General features: G+C 43.5%; 1 protein-coding gene across 15 annotated transcripts in view; it reads right to left on the bottom strand.

The window, feature by feature from the left end:
* SNX25 (sorting nexin 25) overlaps positions 1-25,767 on the bottom strand; it is a 108,506-nt gene extending 82,739 nt beyond the window's left edge. For 4 of the 15 annotated variants that reach the window (XM_019921384.3, XM_033848917.2, XM_019921382.3 and 1 more), the window contains exon 1: positions 25,141-25,757. In XM_019921384.3, coding sequence (XP_019776943.2) covers positions 25,141-25,506 — 366 coding nt within the window. In that variant the 5' untranslated portion in view covers positions 25,507-25,757. Of the gene's footprint in view, positions 1-25,140 lie in introns of all 15 variants that reach the window. The other 11 variants (XR_004524319.2, XR_002173543.3, XR_002173544.3 and 8 more) reach the window with 5 other exon arrangements.
* Positions 25,768-26,114: the final 347 nt, after the last annotated feature.

The following is a 26,114-nucleotide window of genomic DNA, read 5'->3' as shown; positions in this document are numbered from 1 at the left end:
CTGTGAGGAAAACAGACGACTCAATAAGTGGTGTTGGGACAATCTGATATTCATGTGGCAAAAAAGATTAGAGTCTTATCTCACACTTCATATATAAATAACTCCAAAGTGATTAAAACGCTAAATATTTTTTTCAACTAAAAAAGCATTTAAAGGAAACAAGGGAGACGCTGTGTTGAATCCTGGGATGGAGAAGATTTCTCTAAAATAAGACACAAAGTATAAGAGTTATTTTAAATGCACTACCTTCACTCAGCAATTCCACTCCTAGGGATCTAGCCAGCATAAAATACCTCCACGTTGCAAAAAAGTATATATACCAAGAATTTCACTGCTGTGTTGATTGTAAGGGCAAAAAACTGGAAATAGCCCAAGTGCATATCAATAGCCAAAGAGTTAAATTATGATATGCTCATATTTTACAATATAACGCAACCCTTAAAAGGAATGAATTAGGGATACATATGCCTTCATGGAAAGTTTTCCACGATGGAAAATGCTTGGAAGCACACATGCTAAACGATTAAAAGTGGTTTCCTTTAATAGGCAGAGGCATAGGATTTATCCTCCACATGTGTCTGTGTAACAGTAAATTTTAAGTTTTTAATTATAAAAAGATACTAGCTGGCAAAAACAAAAAACAAAAACAGAGAGAGGCAATGTATCAGATTTAAATCCCACTATCTGGCTAGTAAGATGACATTAAAGAGGAAAACTTTTAATTGATCACATACCAAAGTGATCAAAAGCATGTATAATGTAACTGGGCCACTTATTGGTTTCAGAGCAATAAAAAAAAGTTACTAGTAGTGGAACGTAGAGCACTTCTTTAGGCATGTGAAATATTACAAGTGCTTTACTAGCACCACCACAGTCACTCAGGAGATCTAAATGGCTCATGTTAGCATCACCTTCATCCAGTAAATGAGCATGAGGAAGTCCCTTTGTTCTTGGGCAGACCACCCCAACACAGCTGCAAACAACCCCATGGCCCTGGACCACCCGACCATGAGCAGAGAACTTCTAGTCCTTGGCTTAGTTTCACACTACCCATGGGTCAAATGCCAAGAGTATCAACCATTTTTGTGATCACTGTTATTAAAAAACAAAAGCCATAGTCTTTTTCAATAAATTTACTTATTTATTTATTTTTGGCTGCATTGGGTCTTCGTTGCTGCGCACGGGCTTTCTCTAGTTGCAGTGAGCGGGGGCTACTCTTCGTTGCAGTGCGGGGGCTTCTCATTGCGGTGGCTTCTCTTGTTGTGGAGCACGGCCTCTAGGCACGCGGGCTTCAGTAGTGGTGGCACATGGGCTCAGTAGTTGTGGTTCGGGGGCTCTAGAGTGCAGGCTCAGTAGTTGTAGCGCAGGGGCTTAGTTGCTCCGCAGCATGTGGGATCTTCCCGGACCAGGGCTCCAACTTCTGTCCCCTGGCAGGCGGATTCTTAACCACTGTGCCACCAGGGAAGTCCCAAATGCCATAGTCTTGAGATTCCTTAGCTGAAACACTTTTAAAAGCCTCAAGAATCCCTTTATGCTACAAATTAACATATAACATTCAACACTTTCCCAAGGAATCATTTTTAGAAAAAAACCTTAATCATACATAATCCTATAGACAAAAGCCACTTTATTCCTAAAAGAAATATACTCTCATGCGTTTAAAACCATTTTCTAGTCTCTTGAGTAGCTTGTTATAAAATTAAGGGGTCAGTACATTTTACTGCAATTTAAAAAATTTTAGTTTGTGAAAGAAAAAAGTTAAAGAGATAAGAATTTTTAAATTCTAGTGCTTTTCAGAACATCAGGCAGATATTTCAACAACTTATGAACTGGGGACAAAATTTTAATTGAGTTAATACTTTTAGAGCGCTATACTGATAAATAACTTTAATCACAACTTCTCAAGTCTTCGGCAGTCTGTTATAGCTTCCCAAATATAGGTATGGCAGTTTTCAGGCACAGTACTAACCGGATGATGAAACCACAGCCAAACAACGCTTAATTGAGAAGTTCCTGAATTTGGGTTCTTAAAATGGAAACTGTCTTTAAGGGCTGGGAGAGAAGCGGGTGTGAATACGACAGCACATGCATATCTAAGCATATTGTGAGCTCCTGTGTCTATCGTTACAACTTCCTTCAAAACAGTTTCTTACTTTTTATCTTTTCTTTCTCTCCCTAGTTATGGCTTTACTAATTATTGTCATCTGTCTGCATATTTCTTTTCTCTCTCTGCTTCATACTTAGATGTAATACCTACAATAAACATGTTTGTCACTACTCACTGCACCTGAATTAGACCTTTACTCTCTTTAATTTAAAAAGCTTAGATGAGAATAACGTTTTCTATGTTGGCTCTTTACCTAAAAGCGCTATTATTTTTTCCATCTCATTTTCCAAACTGATTTTGGATTTCCCTGCACCCCATGCCCCAGGGGGTCACTGGCCCTTAATAGAAAGAAAAAACAGTTCTTCAGCCCTGTCCCATCCTCACAGCCTGATGGCGAGTCTGTAAGTAAGGAGAACAGGAAGATAAAAGAAAGCATCACGGGCCCAAAGTAACTGGGTAACCATGCATGGAAATTCCTTTTTTAAGGATTTAATATTTATGGAGCCAGAATCTCCTCGTGACTAAACTACTACATGAGTGTAGATTAGTCACTACATACTCCTTTTCTTTCAGATCACAGAGATGGAATTCACTAATTAATCATTATCCCGAGGTGGAGAAAGAGAGAAAGAAGGGGAGGAAGGGAAGGAAAGGGAGAAGGCCGGCACTAAAACAGAGGCACATGTGCATTCCTGTGGCCCAGAGGGCAGTGGAGCAAAACCTGTCTTCATTCTCCTTCCATTTATAGGTTTGAAAAAAGGAACTCCACACGACAGAGACTTCCCCAAAAGATGTGTTACAGCAAATGCTAACCTCCCTCTCTCTGCACTACGCAGGTCCCTCCCATCCCTCAGGGAAAGCCTGCCTCTTCCTGACAACCACTTTCCTAAGAATGCTGGTTTTAGGAAAGGTGAGAGAAAAATGGGCATCCTTCTCCCTCTGTCACAAAGGGTAAGTGACAGAAGTCTTCACTACTCGATCCAGAACTGAGGACTTCGAGTACAGTCTGAGCAGTCCACCCTCATCTGATGTTTGGCCTCCATATCCCAATATTAAGATAGATGGGAGTTTGGTGAACCAGAACCCCTGCCATGTAAAAAATACACCTTATTTTTTACTTAATTAAAATAAATGAAACCTGTCTTCATTTTAAGATGTAAACCTAGCTTAGAACCAACTTGTCAAGATCACTTTTAATCACTCAGTGAGTTCCCTGGGGAGAGAAAGTGAGCAGCCTCAACATATAATTGCTCATTTTGAAAACGTTTTCCAGGCTTCCCTGGTGGCGCAGTGGTTAAGAATCCGCCTGCCAATGCAGAGGACATGGGCTCGAGCCCTGGTCCGAGAAGATTCCACATGCGCGGAGCAACTAAGCCCATGCACCACAACTACTGAGCCTGAGCTCTAGAGCCCGCCAGGCATAACTACTGAGGCCGTGAGCCACAACTACTGAATCTAGCGTGCCTAGAGCCCATGGTCCACAACAAGAGAAGCCCGCGCACCACCGCTCGCCACAACTAGAGAAAGCCCGCGCACAGCAATGAAGACCCAACACAGCCAAAAACTAAATAAATAAAAACCAAAGAAAACGTTTTCCAAAGACAGGGCAAAACCTGAAAGCTCTTCTCTGATATATGATTCTCAGCAACAAGGAATAGATGCCATATCAACAAACCCTTTCCTGAGTACATATCAGCTTTCTGTTTACTCCTGAACGTCAGCTGTTAGTCTATAGCCATGATACACTCAAATTGTCTTTGTGTCAGAGTAAAGACACCCTCTCCTGAGGGAACAACATTCGGAGAGAATCCACGTGGAGAGACCTGGGTACTCTGACACCATTAGCAACTAGACAACCAGGAATGATCTGGAATCCAGCTGAGACATACACCTCATTTTCCATTGTTTACAAGGATGACATTGCTTACTGTGTTCCTTGCTGTGGGAGCAGAGTTGGGGCTAGAACAGCCAGTCCATGACTGGTAATTCCTTTCATGCCTATTACCTGAGCTACTCAAATAAACAAGTGTTTCTCTCCTTTGCTATACACTTCAACAATAATAAAAAAAATTATTTATTTTGGTTTATTTTAAAAGGAAAAGCAATTGAAGGAGTGATGGGTATAATTTCCTGTAAAGCTACTGAAAGAGTGACTTATGTTAGGAAAACAAACACAAACCCCCAATCATCATTATCCACGTGGAGTTGTCACGTGGCCGAGTGTTTCCAAGTATTTTCAGCATCTGACAGTCTACCGGGATCTCATGACTAACATTCTCATTCTTAAACTATGTTATTCTCAAAACCATGGCTCCTTTCAAACCAACCATATTCTGCCTCCTCCTCAAAAAATAATTTAATCAAAACCAAAGAAACAAAGGACCCACACATATCCCTTCTGAGGAAGATAGGAAGACCCTGACGAAAGGCTGTGACATGAATGACAGCAGTCATGTCAGAATGGAAGCCGAGTGGCCACCGTGAGGAATTATGAGGGCTCCCAAGTCCAACAGGACTTCTTACTAATGGTAAGTCCTTGTCCCAGCCACTCCCTCTCTAGCTGAAGTGGGCTTATAACACCTCAGAGAATTAAAGGAAATAATAGCAAGGGTCCAAAAAAGAAACAAGACAGCAAGAGCCTGGCAGGAAAATAACCGAGTTAAGGGGGTTGCTCGGGGTCCCAACTGTTTCCAACAAAAAACGGAAATCAAGAATTTTATATCATATCTCCAAGTAATTCATTTTACTCCAAACACTGTGGGCTTACACTGTTTGGACCAAATCCTGAGCCACATTGGAATGCTGGGCATCTGGTCTGTAATTGCTGGCTCACGGAAAAAATTTAGCAGTATTCCTGGCACATATAGCAAAGTACAGCTATTATCACTAATAAAGCTCAAAATGGAATCAACTTGCGACAAGTTGAGGCTAATCAGCTGGTTGGTTTAACAGCAGATTTCTTGGTTTTCTGAAGGTAAAGGTATAGTGGAAACAAAAGCAAGAGAGAAGGGCTGAAACTTAAGTCACCAAAATTAAGACACTACATAATAGAACAGTGTTCCCAAAGCATTGTTGCTTTTGAGGCTGTACTTTGCAGAGAGCAAAGTGTCCATGTCCTGGAGATGTTCTATTGCGTATGTGCCTCTACACTTTCTATCACTGGTGAAGTTTTTAAGTATTCAAACGAAACCTGGTTTGATCAGAATCAGTTTCCTGGATTGTGCTTTATAATGTTTAACCATGGATTGGTTCAAGATGGCGGAGTAGAAGGACGTGCGCTCACTCCCTCTTGCGAGAGCACCAGAACCACAACTGCTGAACAGTCATTGACAGGAAGACACTGGAACTCAACAAAAAAGATACCCCACATGCAAAGACAAAGGAGAAGACCTAATGAGATGGTAGAGGGGCACAATCACAATCAAATCAAATCCCATAACCACTGGGTGGGTGACTCACAAACTGGAAAACACTTATACCACAGAAGTCCACCCACTGGCGTGAAGGTTCTGAGCCCCACGTCAGGCTTCCCAATCTGGGGGATCTGGCAATAGGAGGAGGAATTCCCAGAGAATCAGACATGGAAGGATAACGGGATTTGACTGCAGGACTTCAACAGGACTGGGGGAAACAGAGACTCCACTCTTGGAGGGCACACACAAAGTAGTGTGCACATTAGGACCCATGAGGAAGGAGCAGTGACCCCACAGCAGACTGAGCCAGACCTACCTGCTAGTGTTGGAGGGTCTCCCGCAGAGGCGGGGGGTGGCTGTGGCTCACCGTGGGGACAAGGACACTGGCAGCAGAAGCTCTGGGAAGTACTCCTTGGCGTGAGCCCTCCCAGAGTCCAACATTAGACCCACCAAAGAGCACATAGGCTCCAGTGCTGGGTCGCCTCAGGCCAAACAACCAACAGGGAGGGAACCCAGCCCCACCCATCAGCAGACAAACAGATTAAAGTTTTACTGAGCTCTGCCCACCAGAGCAACACCCAGCTCTACCCACCACCAGTCCCTCCCATCAGGAAACTTGCACAAGCCTCTTAGATAGCCTCATCCACCAGAGGGCAGACAGCAGAAGCAAGAAGAACTACAATCCTGCAGCCTGTGGAATGAAAACCACATTCATAGAAAGATAGACAAAATGAAAAGGCAGAGGACTATGTACCAGATGAAGGAACAAGAGAAAATCCCAGAAAAACAACTAAATGAAGTGGAGATAGGCAACCTTCTAGAAAAAGAATTCAGAATAATGATAGTGAAGATGATCCAGGACCTCAGAAAAAGAATGGAGGCAAAGATCAAGAAGATGCAAGAAATGTTTAACAAAGACCTAGAAGAATTAAAGAACGAACAAACAGATGAACAATACAATAACTGAAATGAAAAATACACTAGAAAGAATCAATAGCAGAATAACTGAGGCAGAAGAACGGATAAGTGACCTGGAAGACAGAATGGTGGAAATCACTGCTGTGGAACAGAATAGAGAAAAAAGAATTAAAAGAAATGAAGACAGCCTAAGAGACCTCTGGGACAACATTAAACACACCAACATTCTCACTAGAGGGGTCCCAGAGGGAGAAGAGACAGAGAAAGGGCCTGAGAAAATATTTGAAGAGATTATAGTCAAAAACTTCCCTAACATGGGAAAGGAAATAGCCACCCAAGTCTGGGAAGCACAGAGAGTCCCAGGCAGTATGAACTCAAGGAGAAACATGCCGAGACACACAGTAAGCAAACTGACAAAAATTAAAGACAAAGCAAAATTATTAAAAGCAACAAGGGAAAAATGACAAATAACATACAAGGGAATCCCCATAAGGTTAACAGCTGATTTCTCAGCAGAAACTCTACAAGCCAGAAGGGAGTGACATGATATATTTAAAGAGATGAAAGGGAAGAAACTACAACCAACAATACTCTACCCGGCAAGGATCTCATTCAGATTCGATGGAGAAATCAAAAGCTTTACAGACAAGCAAAAGCTAAGAGAATTCAGCACCACCAAACCAGTTCTACAACAAATGCTAAAGGAACTTCTCTAAGTGGGAAACACAAGAGGAGAAAAGGACCTACAAAAACAAACCCGAAACAATTCAGAAAATGGTAACAGGAACATACATATCGATAATTAATTACCTTAAATGTGAATGGATTAAATGCTCCAACCAAAAGACACAGGCTCACTGAATGGATACAAAAACAAGACCAGTATATATGCTGCCTACAAGAGACCCACTTCAGACCTAGGGACACATACAGACTGAAAGTGAGGGGACGGAAAAAGATATTCCATACAAGTGGAAATCAAAAGAAAGCTGGAGTAGCAATACTCATATCAGATAAAATAGACTTTAAAATAAAGAATGTTACAAGAGACAAGGATGGACACTACATAATGATCAAGGGATCAATCCAAGAAGAAGATATAACAATTATAAATATATATGCACCCAACACAGGAGCACCTCAATACATAAGGCAAATGCTAACAGCTATAAAACAGGAAATCGACAGCAACACAAAAATAGTGGGGGACTTTAACACCCCACTTATACCAATGGACGGATCATCTAGACAGAAAATTAATAAGGAAACACAAGCTTTAAATGACACAACAAACCAGACAGATTTAATTGATATTTATAGGATGTTCCATCCAAAAACAGATTACACTTTCTTCTCAAGTGCACATGGAACATTCTCCAGGATAGATCCCATCTTGGGTCACAAATCAAGCCTTGGTAAATTTAAGAAAATTGAAATCATATAATGTTTAACCATGAGTTAGAAAAGGTCTTGTTCTCCTTATCGCTAAAAGAAATTTGTCAAACATATACTGAGAGGTTATCATTTAGGGAGACTGTATTGACAGAAAGTAGTGGTTTTGTGTGTTTTTACCCCTCTTAAGAATAATTTCTGTTTTAGATATTAGGAGAAGCTATTCTTTGAAATTCAAACCTACAAATGTTCTCATATGGTTTTTCTAGATTCCAAAGATGCTTCAATTTCTTTTAAAAATACTATTTCTAATTATATCAAGTGCAGAGACACATTCTATATTATAGATGCAATTCAAAATTAAATTAACTGATAACACCATTATCCAGAGATAATCACTACTGATATTTTGGTCTATTTCCTCCTAGTTAGCGACTCCAATCCTTACTATTACTTACTTTGGACAACGTACTTTTCTGTACCTCATGTCCTCATCTGTAAAACAAAGATAACAGCAGTACCTACCTCTTAGGGTTGATACGAGCATTAACTGAGTTAACACACATGCAGCACTTAAACAATGCCCGACAACACATTATTAATTATAAAAATTACTATTGGTACTTTTTTATTTTCATACACTTTTTTTTTTTTTTTTTTTTGCGTTATGCGGGCCTCTCACTGCTGCAGCCTCTCCCGTTGCGGAGCACAGGCTCGGAACACGCAGGCTCAGCGGCCATGGCTCTCGGGCCTAGCCGCTCCGCGGCATGTGGGATCCTCCCGGGCCGGGGCACGAACCCGTGTCCCCTGCATCGGCAGGTGGACTCTCAACCACTGCGCCACCAGGGAAGCCCTTATTTTCATACACTTTTGAAGAAATTAGGATCACAGTACTCACACAGTTCTGCACCTGGTTTTTCATGCTCAATATTATATCATGAGCATCTTTTATGTAATGAAAGATTTGGAATATATTATTTTGACTGACTTATACTGTAATTTAACTATAACTACTGCGTATTTACTTTGGCCTCACCATTTTTTCCCATTTTAAATGAAAAACATATTCCTTTCCATGCTATTGATCTAAGTGTAGTACCACCAAAAATGTTCTAAAAAATACTAAAAGTGTCTGTGAACCATACAGTGGATTTGGACTCTGACTGCAAAGGACTGTGCGCCTCGAGAATGTTGATGTGCTTCAAGCAGAGTCTTCTATCAGCCAACGAGAAACTGAAGGGCAACAGGGCGTGGGGGGTAGGGGACACTGAAGCACAAACTATGCAAAGCTGAACAGGAAAAGTCCCTTTCCAGACTCTTCAACCAACACTAACCTACGTGCCTTGAAAGCCCAACACTGCAGGGTATTTATTTCCAGGTGGGGAGATGAGTGATGGCCACACGGGCAGGTTAGGGCCTTCTCTACCCTCAGGGATACTTACACAGTAAAGTAAACCACTGTGGCCTCCGGAAGCATAAATCTCTATCATGATTTTACCTAAATGAATTTGGCAAGAGATCAATGGTAGATTAGATTATCAGTAGCTTCTGTAGCTTATTACTCCAGTTATCGAAGTATTGTTGCGTTCAGGCTGAAGGCCAACCCTGCCTGCATGCGGATGTAGGAATCAAGGTTCTGTTTCCATTTCTACAATGAAAGATAATCAGGATAGATCCTGAGACTAGATCCTATGACTGGGCACGAAATCAGCTACATCTTTTCTCTGAACAAACCTGAAACTCAAATGTGCTTCAGGATGGAGCATAACCCCATTATTATTACTATGGCAAAAGCATATGACATCACACGATAGTGGCAAGAGCACTTAACTGAGACCCAGGTAAAAGTAGGCGATAGTTGATTCTTTGCCATTTTCTTGCTGCTTATAATGAACATGTCCATTTCTCTGAGATTCAGTTTAAATAATGCCTGCCCTATTTATACTAAAGGATTATTATGCACCTCAAGAAGGATAATGCACGTAAAAGGGGTTTTTTTACATTACAAAACAGTATTCAAATATAGATTGTTATTATGGTGCCAAAAGTCTTAGTCCAAATTTTTTACGATGTTAATCAAAGAGTGATTATAGTTATATTACACGTGATTAGTATTATGACCTATCATACTTTCAGATTTGACTAGTATCACAAGCAGATTCCTTTAATAATGTTTCTTGGTGATTAATCTGCTTTCTAAGAGAAAAATGATTATTAATGCAAATGCAAAATCTCTATTAACTGATCAATAGAGGTATTTCTTGAGATAGGCTAATATACTAAGGATTGTTTTTCCATTCAGTTGGAAGAATTAAGACTCGTGGGAAGAAAATATGTGCTTCATTTCTAATGTCAAGGACTCAAGTCTGAAGATCCTTAGAAAACACACTCCACTTGATTACAAGGGAAATTTAAGTATATTTCAAACCAGACACAGATTTGGAAACTGAAATTATAACATGCACTTGAAAGTATACAGGCAGCAGCAGTTTGTCTAAACTGACAAATATAGAACAAAGACTAGGGCTGGGGGAGAAGAATGAAGAAAAAGCACATTGGCTTAGGAAAGATCACTGAAAACTGGCATTAGCTTTTTGCATTCCTGCAAAGGTCTGTAGGAATAAAAATTCTGTAGCCATTTTATCACTGGCTTCCATTGTAATTTTGAGCTCATAAGGGAAATCAGAGGTTTCCAAGATATAAATCACATTTCCATCAACTCATTCAATCATCTCACACATACTAAGGACTCTGTGCATCTGCCACTTAGTTGGGTACCAGAGACAAAGGTAAATACATGACATTCTCTGTGCTCAAGGGGCTTAATCTATCCTTGATGGAACAGAAGCTCATAATCGAGTAACTGATGAGCTCTAACAATGGGGCAGGCTCTGCTTAGGAATTCTAACATTCTTCCCATTCTGGTATCTCCTCTACATTCCACACTCCGGTCCAGGTCACAGGAGAACAGCTACTCAAATATACAACCAATCCATGAGATCATTTCATGAGAATTTTGAAGGTCATACGTACTGAAGTTACAAAAATTATTCTCATTTCATAAGAGTTCGCACTGAAACCACTGAACATAAATGTAGAAGAGTGGTTGCCCCTGCTTCAAAGCTATCATGTAACCCAACAACTCAATGAGTCACACAGAACTGCTTTTTTTCACAGAGATCTTTAGTAATGAAAGCAATCACTTTTTTTTTAAACTCTGTTACTGTCCTGGATACCGTAATACCATTCTTATTAAATCTGTTGATTGGCTTTTAAATGAAAACTGGTGATAAGACATTTAGGACCTGGTTAGAAAAATATCACATTGGTAATTTGATTCCAATTCCAGCGGGATTTCTATTTTCATAGTTCCCTTGAAGCGAAAAGCTGAGCTCTGGGCAGTGGCCCGGATAACACACATGTACAAGATATTGAGGTGCGTGAGATGGATTACTACCATAAAACTACTAGTTGCAAAAAAACCAAAAATACAATTCAAACAGGCCGATTTTTACATCCCTCCTAACTGGAGAGTAAAAATCATCTGCCCCAGACTAGGTCTAGATCATAAAAATTCTTTCTTCCATTTCTATCTAAAATAAATGTGTTCAAATTCAAAGAATAAAACCTTCCCTCATGAGAAACATGGTATTAAAGACAAGCCTTAGTGCGGCAGCCACTCTACCTCTGAGCAGAGAGAATGCAGCAACGCTGACTCTCATGTGTGGGTCCGTCAGACACGGACACCGCACGCGGTTCCAAGTCTCCTCGGCCCTTGCTGACATCCGGAGGCCCCCATCCGCTGCCTGAAAATACACTAACTCATTTTCAAGAATCACTTGGGGAATCTGTTCTAATGCAGATTTCTAGATCCTATTCCTCCCTCCCCCCACAAAGATTCTTAATTCAGAAAGTTTATAAGGTGTGTCTTTGACATACAGCATTTTTTAGCAAGAATTCCTAAGTTATTTGTAAATCCTTAGACCCCATCTTGAGAAACACCACTAAGTGGTCGTGACGACAAAAGATTATGACCCCTGAAAAAAGCTGAGTTCTTTTATTCTTTGGAAGATTTATTTTAAGACAGGAGTAGAGCAATCATTTTACATAAATTGGGGCAGTCACAAAGGATTCACCGAAGCTCTTTCCACCTGTCTTAAAAATTACCTCAACACGCCATCCTCCTCACTGTGGGCAATTAATTTGCCTCTCAGTTACCAAGACAGTTGAGGCAACCCAGTTTGAACCCAGTTTGAAGCTGAAACATCTCAGCTCCCTGCCGGCTGCCTGCGAGCTTCTCTCTCTGCTCCCACTTTTACCTCTTTCCCATTAGTCTCAAGACTAAACCCTCCACCAGTGCTCTGGTCCCGTCAGCCTGGGCGCTGCTCTAGCAAGCATCCTGTCTCTGGGATTTCCCTCTCTACTTTTCAAGCTTCCTCTTTAACCCAAAGATGTGATTAAATCTCTCCTCAACAACAAAAATTCCCAAAGCACAAGCACCACACGCACCTGTGAACGCCGCCCTCTCTCCTTCTCGTCCAAGCTCCCAGGGGGCACCGTGCACCCCGCCTCAGCCTCCCCACCTGTCCCCCACCCCTCACCTGAGAGGATAAATACCACATCTGCCCCACGTCCACCCTGCCCTCCCCAGACACCACCGCACAGGTGTCCAGGGCCAAATGCAAGGACACTTCCCTGCCCTCTTTCTGGACTCCCCCCACCTCACCCAGCACCTCTGGCCACTGGGTCCCTGTTGCTCTCTTGGCTTCTCTGGGTTTCTCTCTCCTATGCACCGTCCTTCTCCCTCCTCTGCCTGCCCTTCAGCTTGCTGCTTCTCAACCACGGCAGGCCACCCTCGGCAGTCTCATGGACCTGTAGCTTTAACTACACGTGCACACTGACCCCCACCAGACTTGTTCCCCCGATCTCTCCCTCTAATAGCAGAGCTGCAAGCCTACGTGCAGGCTGAACATAACCACAGGCATCTCAAAATCCGCATGGTCAAAACTTACCTCCTCACCTTCCACCATCCCAAACCTGCCCACGTGGACCATGTCCATTCAGCCACCCAAGTCAGAAACCTGGAATTCACCTGACTTTTCCCTCTCCTCCCTCCACAAATGTTTATTGGGCAGAACTGAAGAGCGTGGTAGAGTTGACCGGATGGAAGAGCTTGAACTAGGCCTTTAACAACAAGAACTGAATGTGCAGAAATGGGGGCAGAGGTCTTCCCAGGGGCCCATGGTGCAACACGTACACCCCATAAAGGTAAATTCAGGAACAGCGAGAAGCTTGGTTAAAGTGAGGAGTAAGTGAAGGTGTGAAAGGCTAAAAAGAGAGCATCCTCCTATCCTGAAAACCTTGGCTATGAAGCGAAACATTCATTGTTTGGACTCCACTGCTTCCTTCCTCCTTAAAGGGCTGGCTAGGCCAGTCACAGCATCATGGTCCCCTCCCGCAGCCAACAATTCCATACAGGCGGGTACCCGCCCAAACCTTGCCAAAGAGACACGAAGGGAACACTGCCACTTCATTTCTAAGAACACTTTCCTTGTTCCAAAAGGGCCTTTCCCCATCTAGATCTCATCCTGTGTGGCTATGGTGCCTGAAATGCCTGCAGCCATCTAGCCACTAGCCAGGGCGTCAGGCGCACCCACGGGGAGGGCAGAGCTAAGAAAGATACAGAGATGGTGCTGAGGCTGGATATTCCCACGTGGAGCCTGCCCTACCTCTGGGTTATGTATCATTTCTTAAGGTAATAAAACTCCTTGTTGCTTAAAAAAAAAAAAAGTAGGGATACAGGTATAAGTCATGTTTAGAAAACACTGGGTTAAAAAACAGCTAAACAGGTTCATTTACTAGGATTTCTCACAACGTTAGCATAGCAATACACAGTGTAAAGCTTCAAGAACTTGGTTTCTCAAATTTATGCGACTCCCCCCAACCCCCGCAAGCCTCTCATCCTGCCTCTTCTGTTTTTGCAGTATACCTAAAAGCATCTCTGAAATTAAGTGTTTATGGATCATAGCGTAGAAAACTGATTTTTCCTAGAACAGATGAAAAGAATGTATGACTGACTGTTACGATACAGTATAGTGACAGCAGAGTAGCACAGAAAAAGTGCCATGGGACCCCAGAGGCTTCACTGCCGTTCTACGAGGTTCTCACTCAGAATGGCAGGTGGGTCTCACATTATATCTCAACTCTAGTAAAATTTTAGTGGCTGCCTGGAATGCTATGTTGAAAAGGATTCTGAGGCTTCATCCAGACTCGGCGCGGGGGGGGAAAAAAAAAAGCTGCCTTACCTGATTAGCAATGACTGCCATGAGCACAGAAAGGGCAGCTGTGACATCATTCTGAGACCTCTAACATGACACTAATTCCTAAACAGATCCTAGAACCAGCCCAAAGATTCCCAAGTTTTTTAAAACGTGAATCAGGTTTTAAATTAGACCAAACTAATGTTTAATAATTAAAATGGTAATAAAATGGTTAACTACAGAGGCTCCAAAATAAGAAAGACCTGGGTTTGTTTTAGTTCTTCCACTTGCTCCAGGCACATGATTTAGCCTCTCTAAACCTCAGTTTTCCCATCTGTAAAATGAGATTAACAGTCCCTACCTCACGTGGAAGATATAAAAATTTAACTGGGTAATGCATATATGCACCTGCATACAGTAAATGCAATAAATATTAAGTTTAGCTATAGCAATTACTAAGGCATTCACTTTATGACATTCACATTATGACTCTTGTAGTGCATTTATTGGTCCACTGTATTCACAGCCATGGGTTAGAGTAAAATGAATCAAACTGAGGCCATAGAAACCATTTTCCTGAACCCATAAACAATGTCAATTTATAGGCTATCATAAGCGAATGGCAAAGACGATTGCAAAGCACTGTTCAAACTAAGTGTTACCTGTCTTGAAGAAGACATAGAGTATATAAATCTAACTACTGAGTGATTATTCTCTGCAAAAGACAGATCTCATACATATTTCTTCCAACCTCTCCACAGAGAAGGCCAAGACACAATGACCAAACCAACAGCTATGAGCCTCCCTAACACCTAGAATGAGTCCCCCACTCTCTCAGGGGCACAGGGCTTTCAGTGCTAAAACCAAGACAGTTCTGAGCAAACCAGGACAACTGGTCACCCTACAAACAAATGAGCAGGTGAAGTCCCAACAGTTGGCTCTGAGTCTGGCTGTGCTGCTTAGAACTGAAACAGAATGAGTTCATGAAATACTATTTTCCCTTAAAAGAAATCAGGGCTCTTTGTGGAGAAATGGCTAATTCCAGGTGTGAGCAGAAAATGCTCAAAATGAACCTGAAATATCTTATTATACCAGATAGCAAGAAAACTCTCAGACTTAGTAGGGTCATATCAAAAGGACTCAGGAGCCAACTTGAAAAGGTTCCCACTGGGCAGAGATGGGACTGCCTAAGCTTCAAAAAAGATAACAATTACAATTAATTGAAACCCACCAAATACATTCAAATCCATGAGTTCACAATATTTTTTTAAACACATAACTAATTGGTCACCTTCAGAGGATGATGGGGAACCAACTCATTATCTTGGAAAACTGATAATGGGAAAGAATCTAGCATTTATCCTGCTTTTCTATAGGAACTGTACCACTGTGCAACCAAATAGTAGATGATGGAAAAATGTCTCTTTTAAAAAAATATTCAAACCAATAAATAAGACAAATGACAGAATTAAAACATCCCTATTTGTCACCCCCCAAAAATTAATAGATCCAGGTATTGAGGATCAACAGCTACTAACATGACAAAATGAAAGACAGCCAGATATTATGTGCCTCCCGATGAAAGGTCACACCACCACCTACAGTCCTGCCAAAGGGGTCAAACACAAGTCTGATCAGGCCTCTGGGTCCAGTGTCAATTTGCAGGACATACAAAGGAGGAAGGAACAAGCTGAGCTGTATCATTCATATGCAGCCAGCAAAATCCAGACTATAGGACACTACAGGACAACTGCTCCAGGTTCTTCAACAGATAACCCATAGGGAAAAGAAAAGGATACTGGGAAGACTTAATTTTTTCAAATGGGCAAGACTAAACCATAATGTCCACAGATGCACGGTTGACTGATAAAACTGTAACAACACGTAAGGACGTGATTATTATAGAGTCAAGATGGCGTTACTTAGGTGGAAGGGAAGGGAATGCCATTGGGGTGGAGATACAGGGGGGCTTCTGGGGCCTCTGGAAGTTACAAGGGTATTGTCTTTATAATCACTCATCCAACTATATGTTTATTTTGTGTAATTTTTCTGAAGCTGCATCTTTATTCTTATAGAAAAGTTTTTTTAAAAAGGTGAAAGTGTAACATCTACCATTTAACACCTTCTAATTCAAAGCACTTTTACAAATACTAGTATTTATATTTTCAAATACTATCACATTGTTCCAAACAACCTCTTAAGGTATTTACTATCTCCACTTTTCAGATAAGGAGACTGGGGCTTAGGAATCTTAAGTGCCCACTGTCACAGGGTTATTAAAGCAGAGCCAGGTTCAAATTCAAATAACTGGCTGACTCCAGAACCATTCTCTTTATGCCTATGCTCTACTGATCCCCAGGGATTCAGTCACTCAAGACATATTTATTGCTTACCTACTTAATCATGCTAGATGTTAAAGACACAGCGGGGAGTTTCTGCCTTCATGGAGTTCAAGGGTTAATGAGAAAGACGGACAAGGAAACGTCCAAGTATAAAATCACAACTGTGCTAAGTACAATGAAGAAAAGGTCTACGGTGCCACAAGAATATATGAGCCTCTCTGCAAAAGTGATGGCTGAGCACTGAGGAGAAGTTAGCCAGGTAAGGGCGCAGCGGGGCTCCAGGCAGAGCAAGCGATGTTCAATGTTGCCATCCAAAGAGCAAGGTTGGCACTTTGAGGGCTGAGGATAGAGCATGAGAAGTGAAGGTAATTATGACAGGAGACCAGGCTGGAGAGCTGGCAAGAACAGGAAGCTGACGGCTCTTAATTAAAACTGCTGCAGAAGAGGGATTGGACTGGGTGTGCATTTTTAAGAGAAGGAATTGGAGGAGCCGACAGGGAGGCAGAGAGATGAACTGAGGGGCTACTGCAGTCACCTAGGAGGCACATGATGGCAGCTGGGACCAAGCAGGAGAGATGGAAACAAGTGGATCGACGTAAGATACTCAAGAGGTAAGGAGACAGGTCTGGAGGATGGACTACAGGTGGGGAGGAAGGAGAAGGAGAGGTCAGGAAGGACTCAGGCTTCTGGCTGCAGGACTTTCGGAGGTGCTTAGTCACTGACGCAAGGAGCAATGGGAGAGGGACGGAGACACTGATCACAAGACAGACGGGGCCTTGGACCTGTTGAGTTTCAGGCACCACTGAGGGTACCACGTGGAAAGGTCAAGTTAAGCAGTTGAATAAGTGAGTCTAAGCCTGAGGAGGAAACCTCGACTCCGTGTAGAGATGGTTATTGCAGGGGTCCCCAGGGAAGCCCGCCTAAGAGTGAGATACTTCCAAAAATGGGATCTCAAGGATGATCAAAATTCAAATCTAGAAAACAAAGCAACCTCCTGAGCTAATCTAGGGGTTGCAATCTCAGAAAGGTTTAGTGAAATGGGAAAAAAAAAATCAGAAGGAATATGAGATTAACAACTGTGACTCAGGAAAAACGTCACAATTTCTGGGATGTTTAAGGTGTTAATTCCATGCCTAACAAGTTGGCAGGCTTTGCACATGGCCCTCAGGTGTATATTTGTTGGAGTATATTTGTATATGAGGAAGAGGCCTTTGGGAGGTGCCTTGCGTGTAGCCGCTCAAGGTTGGAGACAGAGAAAGCTCTGGAGCTAGGAGAGAGAGCCCGAGCTTGACCCCAGGGGCTGCTCTGAGCCAGGTACAGAAAGGAGACAGACAAAAGGGATGGGGCTGTCTTCACAGGAGATGCAAACAAAGACGTAAGCTCCTCAGCTTCTATTACACGGTAAAAAAGAAAAAATTTTAAGTATACCCGAGTGAAAGAAACAAGGCTACATTCTCAACTTCCAAAAAGCACATAAAGCGGCTTTGGCTCAGGAGAAAAACAAAAACAAAACAGAAGGACCAAGCACACCTGGATATCCACTTTTAGGGGCCTGAGACAGCAGTAGCCCAAGAAGAAATGTGCTTTTTCACAGACTGGCACGGATGACAGAAAGAAGGCTCTCTCAAATGTTTTTCAGGCACCAGGAATGGAAGAACATAAGTGAACATATTCATAAACACATAAATACTGCCTGTGGGCTGGCAGAAATGAGGGGAGAGCTGCAGGATGCGGTCCTGCATGAGGCGACAGGAGCAAACCCTAGACGATTTGAGTTACTGCTATTAATGTAAACTCACTCACACATACAAGGTGGGTGAGAACTACAGAAATTCAGGTAACTTTAGAAATGAGTATTTGTTAAAAATGCATCCAACTTTCCAAGAAGTGTATTCTACACTAAAATGAAAGCTTACTAAACAGATCTTAGTGACCTAAACAAGTTCCAGTGTCTTATTCTAAAAATGTACTATTCATTCCGGTTTCCCCTTTGGCCCCGGAGGCATTTTACTTGGAGTTACCATATTCATTTTCCTCTACATCCAGCTCATGGCGTTCATACATGGAAACCCCAGGCTGACTGACAAATGTACCAGGACTGGCCAGTGCCTAGAGTCACTGATAAGCATGGGCCAGCCCTGGGGACAGACTGGCAGAGCTCACTCTCCTAACTGCATTCTCCCAAAGCAGCATCTGAGCTGAAAAGCCCACCAAAATGCAACCAAACCCCACTGGGCTTTCTGGAAAGCTCCACTGTGCTTACAGAAACTAAATAACACACCCCAGGACTAAAGGAGGGTGTAGGAGTGAGTAACTGAACCCAAGCCCTGGCCCCCCAGGGTACCCAGCAGAGTCCCTGAGAAGAGCTGCCTATCTACCCCTGTCATGTCATCTCCACCCAAACAACCAACCCTCATTTAGAAAGTGACCTAACAGTGAAGTTGGTAAAAATACAAGTTCCAAGTTTGCAAGTCTTTCAAAAGCAAAGCTGCAAAAAAAAAAAAAGGGCAAGTTGGTATGCCATCATTTTAATACTAACAGCCTTCTACAGACACTTCCTTTTCTAAAGCCTAAGCCCTCAGCACCAAACTTGCTGAGTCACCTTTTTTTAAGTACAATTGTGTGCATTATTCTGACTGCACAGGGTTCATACATTCTAAGGAATCTAGGGCACTTCCTACCCCCAAAATGATAAGGTTAGGAAATGAAACCTAAGATATTTTTAAGAAGGCAACATTCAATTATTAAGGTGACATCGTAGCATGTTGCCAAAGCAAAAGCAGCTTAAGATTCAAGGGAGTTAGAAATAAGCTTCCTGGGAATGACCAGAATTTAGGCTCCAAGCAGACCACTCAAGCTTGGAGACTTTGGTCTTCACATTTGTGAATAAACAGTAGGACCCTTTGGTTTGGGGCTTGAATTTATTATTTAGAGGGAATGTTAAGATACTCTAGAAAAGATTCTTGAACCAATCTGTAATAACTACTGATAATTAACATGAAAGAACCGTCTCACTCAATCTTGACTTTTCGCCTCCAGACTCCATTCACACAACTTCATTAACTCTCACTTTTTATCAATGCAACTGATCAGTGTTTCTCCTGAGTCCCTCCCAATCACATTTCCATTTAACATTTCTAAAGCCCAGCTCTGATGCTACACTCCAGAGCTCAGAAAGTGTGAGTACCTGCCCCAACTACAGACTATAATCCAACCCTACTCTCCCAGCTGAGGACTTCCACAGCCTGGCCCAAACTACCTCTGCAATCCTACCTCTGAGGATTCATCTCATACACTCGCCGGCAACTCAAAACCCAAAAAGTACATGTACTCCGTCTCTAAAACGATTTGCTGGGTTTGTTTTGGTTTTGTACAAATTGTGAAAATATATATTGCCGCCTTCAGACAGTTTTGCTAAATTCAAAAACACACACATCATTTCTTAGAATACATTTGCTAGTTTTGATGAGCATTTTTTTTATGTTCAGGTTTAATCGTGTATTGTAGCTTCCTACTTTGAAGTTATCACTATTCATATATAACTTATGTTTACTAACCCTTAGAAATAGTTCCTTCATAATAAAGATACAGAAAATAATTTTCCTTTATGTGTAATCACTGTTTATATATCAAGAGATTATAGGTATCAAAAGCTCCCGTTTTTGAGTACATATTTGTATTTGCTTGTATATACATAATATACATTTGGAAGAATAATCAACTGTTAATAATGGCTGCCTATAAGGAAGGGAGATCTTTTTTCCACTGCATATCTTGTTATATGTGTTTTTATTAAAGCCATGTGATTGTATAACCTGCATAAAAAGTTAAATTTAAAAATTATGATTTGAATGAATTTAAGGCAAACAAACCTTACACTACAGAGTTAGGTAGATTTAAGGGGGTCTCAAAAGCCAACTTCCTCAAAAACATTTTTCCCAGTACCCACCATGACTTAAATCCCCCAGTCAAAATACAATCAAATATTCTGAAGACAGTAAGTATATTATGCCACTATCCACTATCAAATTACTGAGAATTAGTTTATCACATTAGCATAATAAAGGGAAGTCACAAAGAGGCTGTGTATAGTCTCCCTAAGTCTTGTTTCTTTTCCTTTTTCCCTCGAGTAACTAAATCAAGTTTGTTTTACTCAAAAGCACTTTTGTATTGGTAAAAGAACTCATTTAGGGATTCTAGAAGTCCTACCCAAGCCAAGTGGCACCATGGGTTGCTTTGTGAATGTTTTTACTGTCTCTATAAACATCTGCTCTCCCCTCCAGTCTTCCCTATCAGTCTAATCTACTCAGCCTGAGAGGATGGGAACAGGGAGAGTCTGTTCACCTTTGATTCCTCCCCAACACTAAAAACACTGCCATGCACTTAACAGAAAGCAATTAGCGAAGCTCTTAGTGACACCTACTGCAAGACTATGATCCCTTCTCTAGGGAACTGTGGTTGAAACTTCAAATCTAAAAATGTCAGTTGGATTCTCAAGTCTGTTCTCATCTCAAACAATAATCCATTCATTCAGGACAAAAATCCATCTACAGAGAACTTACTTATGTGCCTGGCACTGACACTCAGCAACTAACTAGGCCAAAACTGATCTCACGAGATCAGAAAAGCAGATATGCACCAGATCTTCAGTAAATGTAAGAGATTTGATGAACTTCTTGAACTTTGCTATCTGTCTAAACTTAGAAAAGTCTTTAATGTTTTCTTCACATAGCAATGAACCGCAGTTTCCCATATGCTACTAATCGCCTGACTTGTGGACTTTCTTGCATCAGCCCTCCAATCCTCATTAGTTAACTGCTTATTTTTTAACTTAATGGGATGTAAATCAAGAAGTATCTAATAAACTACAATGTAAAAGAGAAAAATCCATAATTATTATGTGAATGATTGACTTTTTAAAATTTATTTATCTTATTTATTTTTGGCTGGGTTGCGTCTTCATTGCTGCGCACGGGCTTTCTCTAGTTGCCGTGAGCAGGTGTTACTCTTTGTTGAGATGCACAGGCTTCTCATTGAGGTAGTTTCTCTTGTTGTGGAGCACAGGCTCTAGGCACGCGGGCTTCTGTAGCTGTGGCACGTGGGCTCCAGAGCGCAGGCTCAGTAGTCGTGGCGCACGGGCTTAGTTGCTCCGCGGCATGTGGGCTCTTCCCAGACCAGGGCTCGAACCCGTGTCTCCTGCATTGGCAGGCGGATTCTTAACCACTGCGCCACCAGGGAAGCCCATGATTGACATTTAAAGAAGTTATTCCCTCTTACTCCTATCGCCAAAATGTAAGAAATTATTTCCCTTTTTTCCATTCTATGAAGATGCACTTAGATCCTGCTGGTCCAGGAATGAAAGTAAGTTTTCTGAACTACTGATTCACTATTCCCATATTCTTCTTACTGCTGCCTTGGTTAGATCATGTGCTAGGGTCAAGTAACTGTGGCTAGTGAATCTAAGGCTCTTGGTCCGCATGAGTTAACTGGCCTGGCACAAGACCAAACTACGACCTTGGACTCGGAACACCACACTCCGGCAGCGTACTCAGCAAAGGCGGGCTAGCAGCTGCTGCCCAGGAGCAAGCCAGCCCCATGGCATCACAGCTCCAGTCGGCTGGCCTACAAAAAGCCCAAGTGTTTCTAAAGTGGGGCCCAGGTAGCAACTGTCAAGACTTTACCATCAACCTTTCTGACCTTACACAAGTTTTTGCCATCTGAATATACCACTGGATGTTATTTCTACCCAAGATGGAAATTTAGTTTTACCACTTTAATCAATAGTGATTCCCAGCCAAGTAAAAACAAAATCCTTGCACGTAAGAGACACCCAGTAAATATTAGATTGACTGAAGGGGGAAAGCACAGAGTTAATGATCACTGGATATACCACTGGATGTTATTTCTACCCGAGATGAAAATTTAGTTTTACCACTTTAATCAATAGTGATTCCCAGCCAAGTAAAATCAAAATCCTTGCACATAAGAGACGCCCAGTAAGTATTAGATTAACTTAAGGGGGAAAGCACAGAGTTAGTGACCGCACACTGACATAATTTTCTTCATTATCATCAGCAAACACTCACAAAAGATGTCAGTCATGAGTCCTAACCGCATAGAGTTGACAGCCAATAACTACCTTGTGAAGCATGCAGGAGCATTTGAACACTCCTAGACATGAAAACACCTTTTCCCTTTTAGTTTAGGCTTCTCTGGTTGCCTGCTTTTAATAGTGTATGTATTTTTTTCCTCTATAGAAGGAAGCCAAGAAGGAAAAAAAAAAAAAGGAAAGAGAAGGAAGGAAAGATGGACAGATAGGATAGATCCCCGTGTCTGACACGTCTAGCTGACACTAGAAGAACCCAAAATATGTAAGAACAAATGAGGATTCTTTTCTTAATGCTGAATCAAAACTTCTGTAGTGAAGTAGTCACTGTATTGTAAGAGGCACCATTTGGTTCACTCCAAAACAGCCTCCCCTCCACCTGTGTTAGATGACCGGTGTGGTCCAGCTCCTACCACCACAGAAAGGACAGTTTATACTACACCACATGCTTATGCTTCCATTCATAAAGAACATTGTTTTAAAATCTTAAGCATAAATTATTGGAAATACAGCACAACAAAAGTCTTGAGTAAACTGACTGGTACTGTAAATATATATATATAATTTTATGTGAATAATATGCATTTCAATTCTAAGTAACACAACCTAGAAAGTAAACATCCTAGTGTACTTATTTTCTTATTTAACATTGTAGAAATCTGAATTCAAAAAGAAATGACCAATAATCTACTTTCCTTAAATCATACTTCACCTCTTCTACTGCCTGAAATCTTCGGGTAGTATACATGAGAGATTACATACGCTGCTTCATTTTCTGTCACCTTTAATGTAGTATTTTCTCTGCTTCCTCTACTAAAGCACCTTCCCGGATGATAACCCAAGTTTTACCAGAGGTACAAGTGAGTTGGGAGGTTTGAGGGGATGTATTTTCCAGGAAAAGGGGAGGTAACCCACAACATGAGGCTTCCAAGCCCTCAGAGTGAGCTGCAATCCTACAGCTTTGACCCTGACCCCACCATCTAAACTTCCTGCCCTCACATATCAGGCACTCTTAATCACTTTGACTCTTAGTTACTTTTGGTTTCATAAGCATTTACCACTACCCAAAAGTAACTCCATTTATTTATTGCCTGATTCCCCCATAAGAATACAGTCTCCAGAAAGCAGGGCTTTTGCCTTGTTGATTCAACCCCAGCTTCCAAAATAATACCTGGCTGGCATAAAATACTCAATAAATACGTCCTGAATGAATTACAACGTCTTACAATACTCTAAAGAATTCTAACGTCATTCACAGATCGATAAACCAACTAGTAAAATCTTGGGATCTTTATTTTTTTTATCATTGTAGAGAAGAAGCAAGAGGAAAAATACACCTACTCACCAAGTCTTGCTAAATTAGATATGAAAAAATGGACAGCTGAGTGAAGGTTTTTAAGAGAAATAAACACAACTACGTAATTTGAGACTACTTATGAAAACAGAAGTTCCTGTTCCTTACTATATTGAATTGCTGCTCAGCTTACACAGTGAGGATGCCCCACTCTTTTACCTACAACCCTTCAGCCATTATCTCAGCTCTGCATTCGGAACTGACACACTGAGGAAACGGTACTTTTGGTTAAGAGTGTGATGATTTTCACAAAAAAGTAAGCAGGTCATATCATAAGCAAACACAAAACTCAGGGGGTAATGACACTTCCAACAAATATTCTTAGGAAGTTGAGCCACTGTTATTTCCCTTACCCCAGAGTTCTTGGTCAATTTCAGTTTAATGACAGTATCATTCAGTCAAGCAGGAAGAGTCAAGCTACGACAGAATAAAGTTTCTTTTATAGGGCGGTGAGACGGATGCTGGGAGGTAGGGGAAGCAGTGGTTTGGCACTAAGGAAGCGAAGAGCTCATTTAAAATACTGTCCTTCCCTATATTCCCTATATAACCACCGTTCTTTACTATATCGCCACACCTCACTGATGATAGCCTTCCTTTTGACGCAAAGTACAGTGATTTCGGGCATCCCCTTCCTAATCACTGAAACTGCGATACTTAACATGGTGGAAGACAGGACAGCGTGGTAAAAAGTGTACCCAGGCTTGGGCATGAGGTACCGGGTGGGTGACCTAAGCCAAGTCAGCCCCTCTGCGTCAAGCTTCCTCGTCTGTAACAGGGCATAAAGTCATCCCGACAGGGAACGGTTATCGGAACCCAAGGTAATGACCAGCCCAGGGAGCAGCGCCTGCGTACAGCGACCGCCGCGCTCCCCTCGCTCCCACTCGCTAGCTGCAGAGCCACAGCGAAGGTCTGGAAGGATTGTTCAACTACCGAGGCTGGAAATGAGGATGGTGTCGAGCAACTACATCGCCTACTAACGTGCATCTCGGCAAACCCACGGAGCCCGGAGCCCGCCCCGCGCGGGGGCCGAGGGGACGCGAGCGTCTCCCCGCCGGGCCGGCCCACCCCAAGCCCCGTTTCCCTCGGGCGTCCGCCGAGCCGGGCCGAGAAGACGGGCCCGCCGCGACCCCCGGCCCTCCCGGAGCTGGCGGCGGGCGCCGGAAGCGGGCGGGCCGGGCGAGGCTGCGGGCGGGCGCGCGCGGCGGCTGCGGCGGCGGCGGCGGCTGCGGCGGGGAGACCCGTACTCACCTCCGGCGGGCGGCGGGCGGCCGCGGCCAGCCGTCTCCAGGCGGCAGCGAAGTCGGGCGGCGGAGCTCGCGGGCTCCGGCAGACCAGAGAGAACAAGGTCCCCAGCAAGAAGGCGGCCGCAGCGCAGCCCAGGTACAGGCTGAGCCTGAGCAGGACGGTGCCCGGCCCCGCGCTTCCCGCTTCCCAGCAGCCGGGCCCCAGGAAGCAGAGGGGCACGGCGGCGAGGGCGGCCACGGCCACCGGCGCCCGCCAGCTCCCGCCGCCAGGGCCCCCGGGGGCTGCCGCGTCCTCCCGGGAATCCGGCCGCCGCTCGCCCGGGGCTTCCGTGAGGCCGGCGCCGCTGCTGTCGGTGGCCTCGGGGTGCATGCTGCTTCCTGGGCCGCTAAGGACAGGCACATCTCCCGCCCTGCTCTCCCCCGGCGCTGCCCTGGACGGTGGCCTCCAAGCGGCGCCTCCTCCCCTCGCCGCTCCCGCCGCTCTGGAGGCAGAGGGAGTCCGCGCTCATGCCCTCGCCGGCGGCCCAACGAGGGAACGGCTCCAACAGACGCCGCGGAGCTCTTCTCGGCGACCCCTCAGCGCCGCCACGCGGCGCCGGGCCCTCAGCAGCCCGGCCGGGCGTGCCCAGGTAGCCGGACCCGGCTGGGACTCGAGCCGGCCGGGTGGGGGCGGGGACGGGGGCGGGGGCGGCCGTGGAGTGCGTGTCAGAAGGGGGCGGAGAACCACAGCGGCCGGCTGAGCGACTGCTGGGAGGTGCCCGGCCCCGCCCCGCCCGGCCGCCCACCCGCGGTGCGGGGGCGGAGTCCGACTCGCCGCTGCCCAGCGGGGAAGGGGCGCCACCAATCCCGGCGAAAACTGCCTTCCTGCGCTCCTCCCCGCCCCTCCCCCAGCATACCGTCTGTTGATGGACATTTTTGCTGCAGGTGTTAGAAGCGTTTGTAATTCTCGAGCTCAGGTGATCCCTTAATCCTCTCCCC

Source organism: Tursiops truncatus, chromosome 21, assembly GCF_011762595.2.
Source record: "Tursiops truncatus isolate mTurTru1 chromosome 21, mTurTru1.mat.Y, whole genome shotgun sequence".
In the NCBI taxonomy this organism is placed as follows: domain Eukaryota; kingdom Metazoa; phylum Chordata; class Mammalia; order Artiodactyla; family Delphinidae; genus Tursiops; species Tursiops truncatus.
The sequence above is the reverse complement of the archived record's forward strand: the minus strand, read 5'-3'. Positions and strand labels throughout refer to the sequence as shown.